The sequence below is a fragment of the Strix aluco genome, chromosome W (assembly GCF_031877795.1).
Source record: "Strix aluco isolate bStrAlu1 chromosome W, bStrAlu1.hap1, whole genome shotgun sequence".
NCBI classification, from domain to species: Eukaryota; Metazoa; Chordata; class Aves; order Strigiformes; family Strigidae; genus Strix; species Strix aluco.
Genome location: NC_133970.1, coordinates 38,901,488 through 38,919,617, shown reverse-complemented (window position 1 = coordinate 38,919,617; position 18,130 = coordinate 38,901,488). Strand labels below are relative to the sequence as shown.

At 42.8% G+C, this 18,130-nt stretch overlaps 1 protein-coding gene across 1 annotated transcript; it reads right to left on the bottom strand.

Annotated features, from left to right (window-relative positions):
• Positions 1–643: 643 nt before the first annotated feature.
• Positions 644–17,263, bottom strand: LOC141917848 (uncharacterized). Its single transcript, XM_074811434.1, is given in 3 exon segments — positions 644–1,444; positions 1,447–1,544; positions 16,954–17,263. Coding segments are annotated over 3 exon segments (1,209 nt in total).
• Positions 17,264–18,130: the final 867 nt, after the last annotated feature.

The window sequence follows — 18,130 nt, the reverse complement described above, 5'->3', positions numbered from 1 at the left end:
GATCATGCTAATTACATCATCCCATGAAACACCTTACCCCTCCCCGTACATGGGATATGTAGGTATGTGGGTCGACCTAGGGGACGGACCCAAGGAAAGTGGGTATAAATCAAAGGGGGGAAAGAAAGGGGGGGGGCCTGAAGAGTGCAGTGAAGCGAAAAAGATGCATGCCTCCTGGAACCCTCGCTGACAGGATCAGTGCAGAAACCTAGACCGGTGATCTGTATTTCCCCATTCCCTCTATCTCCGTCTTTTCCCTTTCCCATTAAGAAATGCAAGGCATATTGTATTGCTTGCCACAACTTGCTATATACTTAGCCAATTATCATGTGTTCAGTTAGTACATTGTGGGTAGTTAATAAATGTTTGGACTTGGAGACTTGTTGTGGGCTCCATTGGGGATTTGAAAATCTGAGTCACTTGTCTCCCTCGTCTGAGCAGGACGTGACATTCCTGCCACATTGTTTTCCATGGTCGGTTCCTCCTCAAGGTCTATCAAGGGTGGAGCATTAGGGGTTGGTCCAAAAGTGACTTTTCACTCTGACCATTCCTGCACGAGTTTCTAAGTTTTGGGTTGGGACTCCGTCCATCAAGTCCTGGGGAGTGCCTTTCTGAAGCCCTAGCTGCCACAGTCCCTGTCGAGTTATGGGGTTATTGCCTTGGAGCACCCCAAGTCTTGGCCCTTCCTAAGTGATGGTTGCTGCCCGTTAACTTGCTCTGCTGCCTGTGCAACCTTAGTTTCAGTTCTTTGGGACGATCCACCAACGGGGCCATATTTTCTCCCAAAATTAATCAATTCCTGGGCTACCTCTCCCCACATCCATACTTTCCTTCCCGACCGCCGCTGGTCAGGGGTCATTATCGCCTCCAGAGCAGCTGTAACTCTTTCTCCTTCAGGGGTGTTTTGAATCTTCCCTTGTAATTGAATCCCAATGGGTTTTAGGGAGTCAGGAAGTCCCCGTATCAGAGGAGTCATCCTCTCTGGGTCCACAAGCGTCATCATCGGGGAGCCCTGGTTAGGCTTGAGCTCCTGATCATACATCATCTGCAGACAGGCCGTCTTCTGCACACTTTCCTCTAACTGATCCACCGCACCTGTTATGGCGAGGGGATCTCCCCTCTCCAAGGTGTTCAGCCCTCTAGCCCAATATGCACCTCTCTGAGTTAACGACCATGGGGCCCAGTGATTACCGGTAGTTAGAAACACACCCAGACCCCAGTAACCTTCCACTTCCTTCTCTGACAACAAGATTCCAACCCCCCCTGACAGAGACACTCTCCACACATACTCCAATTCCTTCGCAGTCCTTGCAAAATCTTTTCTCAACTTTGCTAATTCAGTTGATGTAAATGGGACTTCTTTGGTGATAATGTGAGGACGGTCGTTATCATCCTCATACAAGTACTCCATTTTAACCAGGGGATACATGGGGGGGGGTGCGGGGGCGGGGTGCGGGGGCTTTCTGCAGTTTCCTCTGCCTTCTGCAAATCTCCTTGGGGATAGATTTGCCCTATCCCCTTCTCTGAAAGCTTCACTTGTACCTCTGCCAGGGTATCCACCTCCCTTAAAAGTTGATTCCTCAATTCCTCCTTTAATATTACATTTTGGTTTCTTTTCTCCTCCAGCAACTGTTTATTTTCTGTCAACTCTTCCTGCAGGGTCTTTATTACCATTTGCAGGGAGTCAATTACAGTATCAGCTTGACAAAGCCTTTGCTTTCTATCCTCCACCGCTGCTGCCAGACTTGCTCCCAACACTGCACAAATTATAACTTTTCCTTTCCCCCTCCTAACCTTAGCTTCCTTCTGCAACACCCTTATCTTATCCACTACACTCTGGTTGAAACCAGTGGGTTTTTGGCCAGTCTCATCCCTGGAGTGAGGGACAAGACTGATGTGCCTCCAAAAGGTCATATAATTTATCTATCCCTTCGACTGGCAAGGGGACATAATCACAAGCATTGGCTGCCTTCTGGGTGGCCATTCTTTTTTTTTTCCTCTTTTTTTTTTCTTAGCACAAAGGGGCTATCGTCCTGAGAGGGTCACACATTAATATCCAAATTTCCCCTTTTCTCTCTCAGGAGGTCACACATTAATCTAACACACAAAAATAACACAAAGGGGCTATCGTCCTGAGAGGACCACACATTAATATCCAGATTTCCCTTTTTCTCTCTCAGGAGGCCACACCTTAATTAACACACACTAAAAAAAAAAAAAAAAACTATCCACTCTTCCTCCTATTCTCTCTTAGGAGGGCGCACCCTCATTAGATGCTTTCTGTTCCCCGAGAACCCTGTTCATGTATAAAACAGGGAAGCGGTCCTCTCAGGGAGGCAGCACGTAAGTTCCAAACACAACACGAACCCGCACCCTTATGTTTCTGAGAGGTCCCACTGAACACAGCCAGGCAATACGGCACTCTCGTCTCTAGGGATCCTGTCCGTGACGCCAATTTAATGTCCTGATCCAATGTCAGGGGGGATTTCGATATGATCCCAAGAGCGAGATTAAGATACAAACGAAGTAAAATGCCGTATACCCCAAACAGGTTTTTATTATTAAAAAGTGAAGAGGGGTAACGATAGGACAGAATGGAAGGAAAAGACAGAAATAAGGCAAGCATGTGTTTTGCTCATCAGGGATATCAATTAAACTCAGACACCAGAGTGAAAAGAGCAGGCGTATTTACTAGAAATAACTAAATAATATAACAGAATAATATAGAAAACATACAGTAAGAAAAGACAAAGTAGCGCACTTAAACAAATAGGAAAATACAGGGTAATGCATCAAATCATTACTACAAGAGAGAGAGAATAGTGATTAAGAAAGATCCATCACCACTTGCATACGTTACCATCATCCAGACCCGCAGTCGCTGGGCAGCCCCGGTTACAGCGAGGATTTGGAGAACCTTCCCCTGCAAGTGGGAAATCCTACGTGGTGCGTCCACCCGTAGGTGAGGCTTCCAAAGTCGCTGTGAGCGGGCCCAGCCATATATACCTGAAATCAGTAAGCCAGAATAGCTGGCACCTTTTGTTTTAAGCGGAAATATCTGGAGTCAGTCTCACGTTAGATTTTCCCAGAGCCTGGCCGGGGCTCAGGGAAAAAACTAAGGGAGTTTTCCCAGCTTATCTAGGTGATTTATGAGCAAGGTCACACACCAGGTCACAGGGCCAGACAATTGTCTCTGTGGCCCTGTTATTGTGGCCTTGTTACCTTGTTTACACACACAAAGAAGGATACATATTTTATGATGTTTAAGTTACATTTTCTATACATGTCTCACTAATGACTACATACGGAGTTAGCAATTTCGGTTCAAGACTTATTGTTCAGGTTTCAATATTCCCACCTGTTACATCCGGACAGGTGGTCTGTTATAATTTTAGTACAATACCTATTGATACAATGCTTGTCAATTATAAAACATACAGGATTCATCTATAGGTGAACTCTGGCTTGGGCTTATTGTCCAAGCCTTAGCACTTCAGCATGCGGGATAGAGTCACAAGAATTGTCACCACCATGGATCCAGTGGCGTCCCATTGGTCCTCAGTCTTCAGTTCTTCGGCGGTGGGTGCACATGGATCTGGCTTCGATGGTAGATGCACACTGAACAAAATTTTCTGCTGCCTTTTTAAGTTCATTTTATCTGCTGATTAGCATATCTGCCCACCTTTATTTTTTTTTTCTCTGGTCTCACAGGTTTTGTTGCATCTGGCTTCAGGGCAGGAACCTTTGCCTCTTATCAGTTCATTAGCAATGCATGCATGGGGTCTGGTGTACACAATAGAGCCACAAATCTACAGATGGGGCCAGCTCAGTACAGGTCTGCCCCTTTGAGGCTTATCTACGGAGTTTGACAATGCAACTGCAAAGGAATGGGGGGGTGCATCCTTCAATACACTCCAGCTTCCCTGGGCAACGTTCCCCAGACCAATCCACAGGCCGCAGCAGCTTCTCTTGGAGGTTTGCACAGACACAAGCAAGCTTTGGGACAGTCATAGGACATTTCAGTCTCTCACAGAAGTGAATTGATATTTCTTCAGTCAGCATTTGAAAGCAGGGGGAGCATGGGGAGTCTGTACTTCCTCTGCCTGGGAGCATCCATAGCTTCATTTTTGCAGCCAGGTCACAGGATGCATGAGACAGTCCACGGCAGCAGTGCTGGCTGAGGGCTCAGCCTGCTTCAAGAACATCTCTTTGTGATGCTGACACATTGGGTAAGGCCCTGTATCAGAACCACTCCCTTGTTCCAAAAATCTCAGAATCACTTTCTCATAGAGCTGCAAATACCCATCCCCCACAAGCTTTAGGAAGAAAGGGATTTGTTCAGGATAGGTGACAATAAGACTTGACTTTCCTTCTAGTTTGAGGGTAGAAGGAAGATGTAGGTGTCAAGTGAATCATTCTGAATTCCCCATAGAGCCAAATTCACCTCAGAGTATTTAATTGGAAGGATGGATTAACCTCAAGTGAAGTGAAGTTGAAAAGGCTACCACCAGAGTATTGCTGACAGAGATGAAACCTAGATGTGTCGGAAATGTCCAATATTTTCCTGTCACAAATGGAAAGATTGATATCAGTTTGCTTACAAACAAAGCAAAAAAGAGAGCAAGCTGGTCTTTTAAAGTTCCAACAGACTTTAAAAAAAGATTTTCCTTTTTTGAAATGTAACAATGATTGTACAGATGAGCATATGTCTAACTGCTTTTGTGCATAAAAGGCAAATGGCAGATTAACAGAAGCTGCCTTTTGCCAAATGCAGGGATGCTTAGGCCTGGCCTGGATATTCAGTCTTTCACTTGTATGAACACCTTTAGAAGCAGCAGTAAGTAATTATTTAAAAAAAAAAAAAAAAGGTGGGGGAAGACTTCAGTAAGTATCTAAAAAAAGAAAATTAAAAAAAGTATTTTGCATGTACTTTTAAGTATGGAATGATTTATTGATAATGCATAGATTATTGAGATACTCTTGTACCTTGGACCTTTCATTTGTTTATGGGCTACTAGACACAGGTGTCAGGCTGGCTGAATTGATGCACTGGCATTATGAAATCCTCTTCTCTGTTTTCCTGGCTCTCCAAAGGTTTTATTTGAACAACAGTATGCCCATCCCATGCTCAGTTCTGGAGACAATGGGCTGAGGGTGATGGGCCCATGGGAAGTGCTCATTCATGAAGGTATACTTCATACTCCAGTTTGGTCTGTTGTGTGGCAGCCTATGTGAATGCAAGCATTTCTCAGATTTGTAATAAATTCTTATGCTCAGATCCAGAACTGAACATCGTATTGTTATGACATATGCTGTGCTACCAGTTGCATTCAAGAAATTTATACTGAGCAAATGTGCTCTTCACCTCCAGGGCACCAGCTTCAAATTCATGGCTAGTCAATAAGAACACTAATGCTGAAGCCATATTATCATGGGACCCCATAAGATGTCCTGAAATGCCTTAGTTCTATTGTCTTCGCTACTTCCAAGATTGCTACTAACAAACAAAAACATCCTTTGACAACATCAGCGAAGAATCCAAGGTCTCCATGTATTTTGTCTTGTCATACCAATGAAAAAATACCCATTGATGCCAGGAGAGCAGATCTGTCTCCCTGCCTCTCTCTGCCAGGCTAACATCTTACAACTTTCAATAGAGGTTTAAAGACAGGATTTACTGTATGTATTTTCATTCTCCTCCTCTACCCATGTAGGAGTCTGGGCCGCGCTGGAGGGAAGTTAGTGCAGGCAGAAGAATGCAAGGACGAAGACAAGGCCAGCAAAATAAGGCTGCAAAAACACACAAGATAGCAGATAAGTGAGAAACATATGTGGTCAGCAAAAGCACACAAGTCTGAGCAAAACAGGGTATGAGATAAGGGAGTTTTTGGCAAGTTTTGGGCTTTACGTACTAATTGCAATTAACCAATGCAAATGCTTGTAGAGGCGCATGAACAGCGCGTGCAGATAACCTGTAGCCTATTAGAAGATAGATGAGCGTGTGTACGGAACTTAGTAGAATATAAATGTAACCAGGATGGGGAAATAAATGGACGATCTGATCATCATATTGGTGTTGTGTTGTTCCTGTTCCTGCACGGAGAAATAAGGACCCCGGCTAATGGTGACCCCGACATACCCATACCTTCTATTTTAGCCCCCCCATTTAACTTATTAGAACCTCCCAAACTGTTGTGTTAATTAAGAAAGAGAAGAGCAGGTGCTGGACTTGAAATCGTATGTTCAGTTCCAACTGCTGCAGGTTGCTAGGAAAACTCAGCTAGCTGCTCAGAGGGCTCATTAGTCTTTCAAGGAAAAGGAAAACTGCAACAGGGGAGGTTGAGACTGGACATTAGAAAAAAAAATTCACAGAAAGAGTGGTCAGACAGTGGAATAGGCTGCCCAGGGACGTGGTGGAGTCACCATCCCTGGATGTCTTTAAGGGTCGTTTAGATGAGATGTTGGGGGATATGGTGTAGGGGAGAACTTTGTAGAGTAGGGCTGATGGTTGGACTCAATGATCCCAAGGGTCTTTTCCAACCTGAATGATTCTGTGCTTCTGTGAAGTCTCCAAACCAGAAAAAGATTAATGTAGAAATAATAAAAGAGAGCTGTGTTTTCCCCATTGTATCGTCTGTTTTTTTCTAATTTTTATTCTTCATTGTCTCCTTTACGCAAGGGATCTTCTGCATTCACTTCCATATATTTTCTTTGGTTTTTTTTACATGGATATCCTCAAAGATAGGTCATTTTAGGGGTAAAAAATAAAGTACAGATGTTATCCACTTAGGATTAGGAGAAAATTAGAATATTAGGAAAATATATTTGCTGAGGGGAAATCCCAATTTTCATTTATTTTTTCCCAAATTTCTTGGCCTCCATCCTTAGATAGGATAAATTACTACTTGCCCACTTTCTGAGTTCATGAAAACTTGTCACAGTGACTGGCTGTATGGATGACATTATTTCCCTCTGCTGTGAAAGTTAACTCTGTAGAAATCAAAAATCTAGCAAGTAAGCTTGTTGAAAACCAGTGGGGAAATAAAAACTTTTAATGGAAAATGATATTATCCTTAAGAGTGTACAGTTTATTCAAAATATTTTGCTGATGTCTTGTCTAATGACATAACAGCATTTAGCTCATTTTACAGGGCAATTTTATCTTTCTTAAGACATTTGTTACGAGTTACTCATTTTCCCCCCTTATTTTTTTACCTTAATTTTGTCCTCTCTATCTGGAAATAGGAGTAGCTATTTTTCCTTTGTTTTTGCTACTCCCTAGAAAGTCATCACTGAATATGATCACGTTTTCCTAGAGATTTTTTTGATTGTGGTACATATGGGCTAAATTTTCAATGGATTAATTTTAGGTGGGCATGTAAGTGCAGTGAAGTAATATTAGTAATAAAAGCAATTGCATCAAATTTACCTATCCTTTGAGGAAAAGATTTTGCATTTGCAGTTAAACGTTTGCCCAGCCTTTTGCCTTTTTGCTCATTGCTCCATAACTTTTACTATTTTGATAAAGTTTACACTGTGCTTAGACTGTTCTTTCTAGTCAGCTGAGCAGAAATCAAAATCAAATAAAACAAGCAGGATTGAAGAAAAAGTATATTTAAAGTTTACTGATTCTGAATGTCAAAGTCAGTTAATACTTTATTCTTCCCATTTTTCTCCCCAGGTATTTTTCAGTTCCTCAGGTATTTGGGGCCAACTACTCTGCAGCTACCCAGTTCAGTAGAGCTATAGCAGCATATTGGTTTGTATGGATCCTAGAATAATAATCATTGAGTTATTTGAGTTTTTTGAGAAGTGTATAATTAAAAAATAAATGTCCTGAAAACCTAGGAAACTGTATTTGGGTTCCTGGCTCCAAGTGATCTTATTAAGATCTGGACATGAAAGATTAGAGGATAAGGAGAAGATTTCTAAACCAAATCAACACTTCAGTTTCACTGTAGGCACAGTTCTGTAACACGATTTCACCAGGAAATACTTAAAACCTTACTTTTGCATATGTGCATTTAGAATGTAATACATTTCCCATAATTCTATATATCTAAAAATGAAGAACCTAAGCAAGGTTCTAAAATATATAAATCATTCTCTGTAGCTCCTCACTCAATTTAGAGTCAATAGAAATAACTTTGTAAAGTAGATAGTAACTTCTGGACAGCTAAAATTAGTTGAAATAAATTGCAGTGTAGGTATCTGTGAGAGATGACTTGTAACTCCCCGAAACAGGGTCTGAGAAAAACAGGCCTGTGAGAAACAAGGACTGAGAAAAACAGAGATAAGGGATGTAGGGGAGCGGAGGGCTTCCGAGCCGAGGAATGTCTCAAACACTCACAAGTAACGGAACTGTAGTCACAGGGTGGATAGTGTGGAGTTTGGAGCTGATAAGGCTGCCTGAATAGCACAGGATCCCTGTGAAGACAGGATGCTTCTGCTCTTGTGCATCTTGTAAAGTTTCAAGGGCCATCTGTCCGGTGAATGACCTTTGCTTCATTATCCATGAAATGCATATTAAAGTTGACACCACTGAATATGCTAATGAGGATTAACAAGATAACTAGTACAACAAGGTAACAAGGTAACAAGGATTAACAAGATAACTAAGTACACTGTGGTGGTTTGACCTTGGCTAAATGCCAGGTACCCACCAAGTTGCTCTATCACTTCCCCCCCCTTCCCCTTTTGTTCTCAACAGGGCAAAGAGGGGAAAGAAAATAAGATAGAAAAAACCCCAATATTGTGGGTAAAACAAAAGCAGTTTTAATATAAGCAAAGCAAAGCAAAGGTCCGTAAGCAGAAAAAGAAAACAGATTTATTCTCTGCTTCCCATTAACAGGCGATGTCGGGCCTTCTCAGGAAGCAGGGCTCCAATACGCGTAGTGGTTGCCTCGGAGGACCAAGGGTGACCCCACCCCCTTCCTCCTTTTTCCCAGCTTTATACTGAGCAGACGTCATATGGTCTGGAATATCCCTTTGGTCAGTTCGGGTCAGCTGTCCTGGTTGTGTCCCCTCCCAAGATCTTGCCCACCCCGTCCCACTGTGTGTGGGGGGGAAATGTCAGAAAGAGCCTTGGTGCTGTGTAAGCACTACTCAGCAGTAGCCACAACACCAGTGTGCTATCAACACCCTGCCAGCTCCCAACATAAAACACAGCACCATGAGGGCTGCTACAGGGGAAAACCAATTCCGGCTCAGCCAGACCCAGTACATACATCATCCCATGAAGCACCTTACCCTATCTACCCACACATGTCATATGTAGATAGGTAGGTCGACCTAGGGGAGGGACCCAAGGAATGTGTATATAATTTGAGGGGGGGCAACAAGTGAAAAAAGAGAAGGAGCAAAGTGAAGTGAAAGAAGACGGATGCATCCTTGAACCCTCGTTGGCAGGACCGACACAGGAACCCGGACTGGTGATCTCTATTTCTACTTCTCTCTCTGTCTTTCTTATTTTCTTTTTTCCCTTTTTCCTTCTTATCGTTAGGTAACACAAGGCATACTATATCACTTGCCATAATTCGTTATGTACTTAGTCAATTATCATGTATCCAGCTAGTACATTGTGGGAAATTAATAAATGTCTAGACTTTGAGACTTGTCTCACTGTTTTCCACTCCATTGGGGATTTACAAATCTAAGTCACTTGTCTCCCTCGTTTCAGTGGGATGTGACAGTATCTCCAAGCTCATAACTTTAAACCAACAAAATATCTTTGGATACTTAAATGTTTGATTTGCACTTACTCTACAGATGCACCACAGTCATGGCTGTATTGAATACCTTGGGGCCTTTCTCTGCCTCTGGATGCTTGGGATTCAATAACCAGTTGCTCTTTCACCTATAAGTTTTTTAGTCCTCGAGAATGATGATTCAATAAATTTAACATGTATTGACAAAACTGAGTTCACCCCCCAAGCACTGCAACCACATTTATTTTTATCTAGAAATATGGAAAGGCAATTTTTTCTTGCATTATATTGGTCAGAGTACTCGTCTGAAATAGAGGAGATGAGTGTTCAGTTCTCTTCCTCCTGTCGAGTATAAACCATATGCAGGATGGCATGTAGGACCATGGATTGATAACCAAGATTTAAGCCTACTAAATAGCCCAGTGATGTGGATGATCCTAAAGGAGGGAAAAAATCTGTCCTAGAGAAATTGTAGTATAAGCATAAGATCATGCAACAGCTGGGCACAGGAGATGAAACAGCATTGCACTAAGAAACAACCTTGGTCAATCTCATCATCAGAGGACAAGCTTACACTACTCAGCTAATGTTGAGATATATTTATTCATGTAAAGGTGGAAATGATCTTTCGGCCTTTGTACATTGATAGTCTGTACTTAATGAGCATGACAGGCAGTCTTTGAAGCAAACAGTCCAAAGTGATTTAAAGAGGCAATACATCTAGAACAAATGCATGAAGGGTCTATATGACTAAATCCATTGCAGTCAGGCATAGGGAAAATGTTCCTGCCCTATATATGAATCAGGCTATGACTTCTATGAATCAGGCACTTCAGGAAGGACAGGCAGGGGAGATGAGGAGGGGGTGCCACCCTCTATGTCAATGACCAGCTGGAGTGCATGGAGCTCCACCTGGGAATGGGTGAGGAGCCGACTGAGAGTTTATGGGTCAGGATTAAAGGGAGGGCAGGGACAGGTGACGTTATAGTGGGGGTCTGCTACAGGCCACCCGACCTGGAAGACCGAGTGGATGAGGCCCTCTAGAGATAGATAGGAGGAGCATCATGTTCACAAGCCCAGGTCCTCGTGGGGGACTTAAACCAATATCTGTTGGAGGGACAACACTGCAGTGCATAAGCAATCCTGGAATGCGTTGATGATAACTTCATCAACTTCATCATAAGTCCATAAGTGTTCCTGGAATGCATTGATGATAACTTCCTTCTCCAAGTGATAGAGGAGCCAACGAGGAGAGGTGCTATGCTGGACCTTGTTCTCACTAACAAGGAGGGGCTGGTGGGGAATGTGAAGCTCAAGGGCAGCCTTGGCTGCAGTGACCATGAAGTGGGGGAGTTCAAGATCCTTAGGGCAGCAAGGAGGGCACACGGAAAGCTCACTACCCTGGACTTCAGGAGAGCAGACATTGGCCTCTTCAGGGATCTGCTTGGCAGAGCACCATGGGATAAAGCTCTGGAGGGAAGAGGGGGCCAAGAAAGCTTGTTAATATTCAAGGATCACCTCCTCCAAGCTCAGGAGTGATGCATCCCAACAAAGAGGAAGTCAGGTAAGAACACCAGGAGTTGTGAATGGATGAGCGAGGAGCTCCTGGACAAACTCAAACACAGAAAGGAAGCCTACAGAGGGTGGAAGCAAGGACAGGTAGCCTGGGAAGAATACAGAGAAATTGTCTGAGTAGCCAGGGATCAGGTGACATAAAAAGGCCTAAACCATAGGCCTCGAACCAGAGTTGGCTTCTGAGTGAACCTCCCCACCAGCATCATATCAGCATGAAATATGACCATGGTAATATCCTCTGAAAGCTATAGATAAAGAATATATATATTTGGACCGTAAGCCAGGTGTCTCCTAGAGGACAGGAACTCCTCAGATGCGCCTGGGATCCTGACCAGATCCGGGATGCGCCCAAGTGAAGTGAAGTCAATCTACCAGATGTTTCTGTGCCCCTTTTTTTAAATATGATTTGTTTGTTAAACTGTATAAAAGCAGGACCCTCTCACAGCGAAGATGGAGACATCACCTACAAGTAGACACACTGCGTAGGATTTCCCAACTGCCGGGAGCAGTTCTCTGATCCTTTGCTGTGACGGGGCTCCTCAGCTGAAGCACAGATCTGGATGATGGTAAAGTATTAGGGAAATTGGTGATGTATCTTTCTTAATCACTATAGTTAACTTTATGTAGTAATGATCAGGTGCATTACCTTGCTTATTCTTTCTGCTGCTTTAAACTAAAGTAAAATAAGCTTATCTTTTTAACTTGGTGTCTGTGTCCTTTCTGTTGACCCCATCAATTGGCAAAACAAATTTGGCATCACGGACAGGATTCGAACAAAATGTCACTTTTTAAATCTAAGCGTAATGAATCAGCTCCATCCAAAATTCCCAGATGGGAAAACCTCCCCTATAGTTTGCTGGCTCTCGAGTGGGTTAAGGTCAGAGGACTGTGTGAACAATAGGAAGGACAGCTGAAAGAGTCCAAACCACTGGTTGTGTTAAAATGCATCCAAAAATTGCCTATAGAAAAAGGAAAGGAAATTGTGGGTTCGGGAAGACAGGGATGGATTTTGTTAACAGCATATCAGAAACAGCACCAACAGAAAGAACAATTGTTGTTAGAATGCTCCCACATGGAGCGACAACTGTGTGATTTGCAGAGTCAAATTGTAATGTTACAGTGCCAAAATAAGTTGCTGGCCGATAAGTTGGATACTTATCAGACTGTATCCGAAAGAGCTGCAGTAAGGGTTGTGCAGTATAAGAAAAGAAGGGGACGAGTGAATTGCAAGAAAGTGCATGCAGTGATTGCAGAAGTGGGTGTACAGTGGGATCCCGATAGATGGGATGGAGATATCTGGAATTATATGGATTCTGATGAGGTTGGTCCCTCAGATGAAGTAGTGGATATGAAACCAGTGTGGAGATGGAAAATAGAATTAGATGTTAATGGGCAATAAGTGAGGAAGGATGTGGTAGATTATACTCAGCATGAAGTAAATGATATAATTGAAAGATTTAAACAGAGACCGGGGGAAATCCTGCTCTCTTGGATGGTGCATTTGCATGATCAGGGAGCGGCAGGGGTAGCCCTAGATCCAGGAGATTCCAAGAAATTTTTGATTTTAAGTTCAGATTCTTTTGTGCAAGACGCATTTCGGAATAATCATCAGGATACAAATTCAATGGCTTTGGTGGCTCAGGGATGTAATACTAAGTATCCTACAGAAAATGATTGGCCAAATGGAGAACATATGTTGTATACTTTGTGAGACTGTATACAACGAATGAAGGAGGAGGGGATGAAAATGGCAAACTTTGTAGGAGACCCTGATGTGATGATGCTTGGTGCTTTAACGGTTACTCACAGGAATCGATTAATTAAGACTGCCCCACCGGCATACAAAAACGTAATCACGACTCTTTTGATTAATGAGATAGGAAATCCCCTTTGTGATGTGATAGAAAAATACAGCAGCTGGGTGACCTTGGAGAGTGGGGCCCCAGACGGAGTGCAGGGAATCAAGGTACTCGAGACAGCCCTAAAGCCAGTGAAAACAGGTTTTCTCATAAGGAAATGTTTATGGCTTTGTTAAAAGACGGCATGTCTCGTGAAAAAATTGACGGTGTTCCAACTAATGAGCTATGGTAAATATATAAAGAGAGAGGGATGAATAAACCTATCAAGAGAGTGCAGAGTTCTAAGACAAAGGATCCAGGGGTATCTCAGCCTACAGCACCTCTTCTTGAACCTCACCGGGACTCCACATCTGTATGTGGTGGGCCCTCCACGGGCAGATCAGTTGTTCCAGGGGAGAAGGAGGATTGGGAGCTATATTCTGATTCATACCCATGGAAAGAGATTAGGGAAATAGTTCAGTGTCATAAACAAGAATGAAGTGATGGCCAAGCTCCAGTGCAATGGGCACAGAAGGACTGGTGACCCCATGTGGAGCTCCAAATATTTTGGAAAAACCGGTCCTAGCAAATAGTAAAATCCTTAATTGACAGAGGAGTGGAGGCCTCCTTGATATATGGGAATCCCAAGAAATTTAGGGGACAACCTGTAATTATTACAGGTTTGGGAGAAAAACAAATTGAAGCTGTACAAACACAAACAGAAATGAAAATAGGAAATCTCCCAAAATGATTGTATTCAGTCATGATTGTCCCCATTCCTGAATATATAATAGGAATAGACATTTTGAAGGGACTGACTTTGAATCTCCTGGACGGTCAGTATCAGTTTGGGGTGAAAAATCATATCAGTATTAGAACGATTTTAGTAGGGAAAGTGAAAATGCCTCCTGTACAGATTTCAGCTGCTACTAAACTAGTGAGTATGAAGCAATATATAATTCCAGGAGGGCATGCTGAGATATCACAGACAATTAGAGATTTATTGGACACAGGGGTACTGAAATCAATTACCACAGCTTGGAGCAATCTGGTATGGCCTGTCAAGAAAAGTGATGGGTTATGGAGAATGACAGTAGATTTTAGGGATTTGAATAAACACACCCCACCTCTTATGGCAGCCGTACCAGATACTATTACTTTAATAGAAAAAGTTCAGAAGCATCCAGGAACTCGGTATGCTGTAATAGATTTGACTAATGTTTTTTTCACTATCCCAATTGCAGAGGAGCACGGGGACCAATTTGCCTTCACGTGGCAGGGACGGGACGACAGAATACCTTTACCAGACTGCCTCAGGGATGGTTGCATAGCCCAACCATTTGTCATCGAACAGTGGCTGAGCACCTGGATGAGATAAAACTGCCTCCTCATATGCAAATAGTTCATTATATCGATGACATTTTGATTCAGGGAAACAATGAGGAGGAAGTGCAACAAATACTCAAACTGATGGTGGAACATATATGGCAGAAAGGTTGGGAAATTAATCCTAACAAGATTCAAGGACCGTCCCAAATGGTAAAATTTTTAGGAATTCAGTGGCATTGTGGGCATTGGGAAATATTACCCAAAGCTCGACAGAAAATTTTTGATTTTGCAGTACCAAAAATAAGAATGAAGTGCAGAGATTTATTGGACTGTTTGGCTTTTCATGGCAAAATATTCCCCATTTAAGACAGATTTTGACTCCTTTGTATAAGATAACATGGAAAAAATATGAATTTGAATGGGGGATATTGCTCCTGGGATCGTATCGATACCTGGATCGGGAAAAGCCTGCTGTAGAAGATCAGGTTCAAGACCATCTGTCCTAATCCAATGCCGGGGGATGTTTCAATACGATCCCAAGAGTGAGATTAAGACACAAACAAGGTCAAATGCTGTATACCCAAAACAGGTTTTTATTATTAAAAAGGTGAAGAGGGGTAGCGATAGGATAGAATGGAAGGAAAAGGCAGAAATAAAGCAAGGATGGGGGATAGGGCTGCAAGAATAGTCACCACCATGGATCCAGCGGTGTCCCATTGGTCCTCAGTCTTCAGTTCTTCGGTGGTGGGTGCACACGGATCTGCCTTCGATGGTAGATGCACACTGAGCAAAATTTTCTGCTGCCTTTTTAAGTTCATCGTATCCGCTGATTAGCATATCTGGCCACCTTTAGGTTTTTTTTTTTCTCTGGTCCAACAAGTTTTGTTGCATCTGGCTTCAGGGCAGGAACCTTTGCCTCTTGTCAGTTCATTAGCAATGCATGCATGGGGTCTGGCCTACACAATAGAGCCACAAATGGCTACAGGATGGGGCCAACTCAGTACACATCTGCCCCTTTGAGGCTTGTCTAAAGAGTCAGGACAATGCAACCGCAAGGAAGTGGGGGGGTGCATCCTTCAATACACTCCCGCTTCTCTGGGTGACATCCCCCAGACCAATTCACAGGCCGCAGCAGCTTCTCTTGGAGGTTTGCACAGACACAAGCAAGCTTTGAGACAGTCATAGGACATTTCAGTCTCTCACACCACCCCGTGGCTCAAAGATTGCTCTAGGACCCATGGTGGTTTTAGGAAAGGATAGTTGTTTAGAAAAGGCCAGAAAAGAGCATTTTATAATTCATCCGATGAAATAGCAATCAACTGTATAAAATATGAATTCATCCAATGAAATAGTGATCAATTGTACAAAATATGAAACAATATATAGCAAGAAGAAGAAGCATTAACATGACAAAACCACATAGCAAAAGAAAACAGGGAAAAAACATCTGTCCATACAATTTTCACAACTGAAGGTTTTGGCGGGTACACCGCATGGACATATTTAACATTGTCCAGTGATGAGGCGGCTATAAATTGCATGTTGGTCACAACGCGTTGAATTAATTGAATAAAGCAGAGAATAATACATGGCAAAAACAGTAATAAGGCCAAACCGCGCAACAAATAAAACAATATTAACACTAACAATGGTTAACAATATTCTAACCAAACATATAATAAAGATAACAATAAAATATCAATTAACAATATTTTAACCTAACAGGTTTAAACAAAATGTGTCCCAGGCTGGGCCTAAGGACATGCTCCCGGCCCTTGGGGATTGGGGGGAGAAGACAAGTACAACTGTGAAACAGGTTACATGGACACTTACAAGACCAACACATACATATCACAAGGGAAAGCATAAGAAGAGCTAACAGAATAACCGCCACAGAATTAAGCATCAAAAGGGTATGTTGTCAATTGTGGAGCTGAAGATTGTGGTCTGGTTCACTGGAGCTGGGGTCTGCCTATGCAGCAGGAAAATGTATTTCCACGCCCCCAGCCCAGAGCACATGTGTAGTTTAGACCTGGGTACTTACATTTCACCTTCACGGGTAGCTCACTGCTATGCTTATTCCCAATAAGGCAGTGAGTGGGCTGTTTTGCCACCCCGTGACTGGAATGGTGGCCACTGTAAGTGAGAAAAGAATGCAACCTGTATGATAGATGGTGCCTTTTTACGTATGGCACGAATCTGTTTAACGCCATTGGGCAGAATGGTAGAGACAAATTGCGTGTTCGATACAACGCTTTGAATCAATTGTATAAAACATGGAATCAAACAAGGTAAAAACACTACCATAGCCAAGCCACATAACATATAAAACAATATATGCTTAACCCACGGAGCACCCAGAAGCCATGAGAAGGGCTTGAATTTTCAACCTTTCCAGGTTTGAAAAGGGACATGGGCTGGTTTCCTAATCCCAGAAGTTATTTTTTTGACCACCTGACCATTGTCATCAATTTTTAAACAACAGTTTGAATCATTTAATTTACCACAAACACCCCCTTCTCCAGCTAACAGGTAATCGAGAACCATGCGATGTTGGAATATTGCAGTTTGCATTTGCGTGGCCTGGTCTGCTAATAGATCCAGGGCACGAGCGGTCTCATTGGTGATAATTTCTAAAACAGCTTGTAATCGAATAATGCGATTCAAATTATAAATAGGTTCTCGAGCACCACTAATCACTTCATTGGGTTCCAGGTGGCAGGCCCACTGAAACACCTGCACTATATGGCTTTTATCTGTATTGTTGGCATGTAGACAATTTCCAAACATCACGTCAAAGAACCGGTCTCGCATTACTGCTTTACAACCTTCCCCTGTAGGTTCTTAGTATGAACATTTTACCCAGCTATTGTTAGTGAGTTTTACATGTTCAGTTCCATCTCCCTTGGTATTTAGAACAATCATAGGGTCTGCAGTAGGGGTCATAGCAATCAAAGGCTGGGGATAAAGCCCATTCACAAACACTCTCCCTGAATTTTACTTCTCTCTCTTTTGTCCGGTTAAGGCAATAAATACCCTTTTCCAGGAAAATGGAGTGGCCAGGCATCGGCATCCTCAGTCCAGAATCTCGTCCCATTATGGGCTGTACTCAAATTGCTGACCCTCCATTCTTGGTGAGCACTTAGGAGAGCCGAAGCCTCCCCAGGAACTGAGGGAGAGGAGAACGGTTGCCCAAAGCAGTTTCTGCAATGATAGACAATACATCCTAAAAATATGAATAAGACAATGAACATGAATACTATACAAATATTTAAATTTATGTAAGCATCCCCCGTTGTGACTCAGGGCATCGTTTCCCGTGTGCTTTTACCTGCATGAAAAAAAGAAAAGTGTTCTCAGTTCGTTTTGAGAACCGGAAGTGGGTTATAATTAGAAAGATGGAATAATCCATCTTGCATTAATTTTGCGCTCCTTTCCATGGGCATCTTTAGCTCTAATAGCCAAAATCTGAGCTCCAGTATCTACTAAAAATGTAACCGGGACTTGTTTTGGTCCCACGACCCCTGTGATCAATAAATCACCCCGGCTGTTTTCGGTGAGCTATCTAATGTAAATCCAGCCTTCGCCCCCTGCGACCGTCCCACCAAGTCTCGGGAAGCATTTGTCCCTGATGATTCAGTCCACGAGGGTGCGCTGGGAGCAATACTCATCTGCAAACAA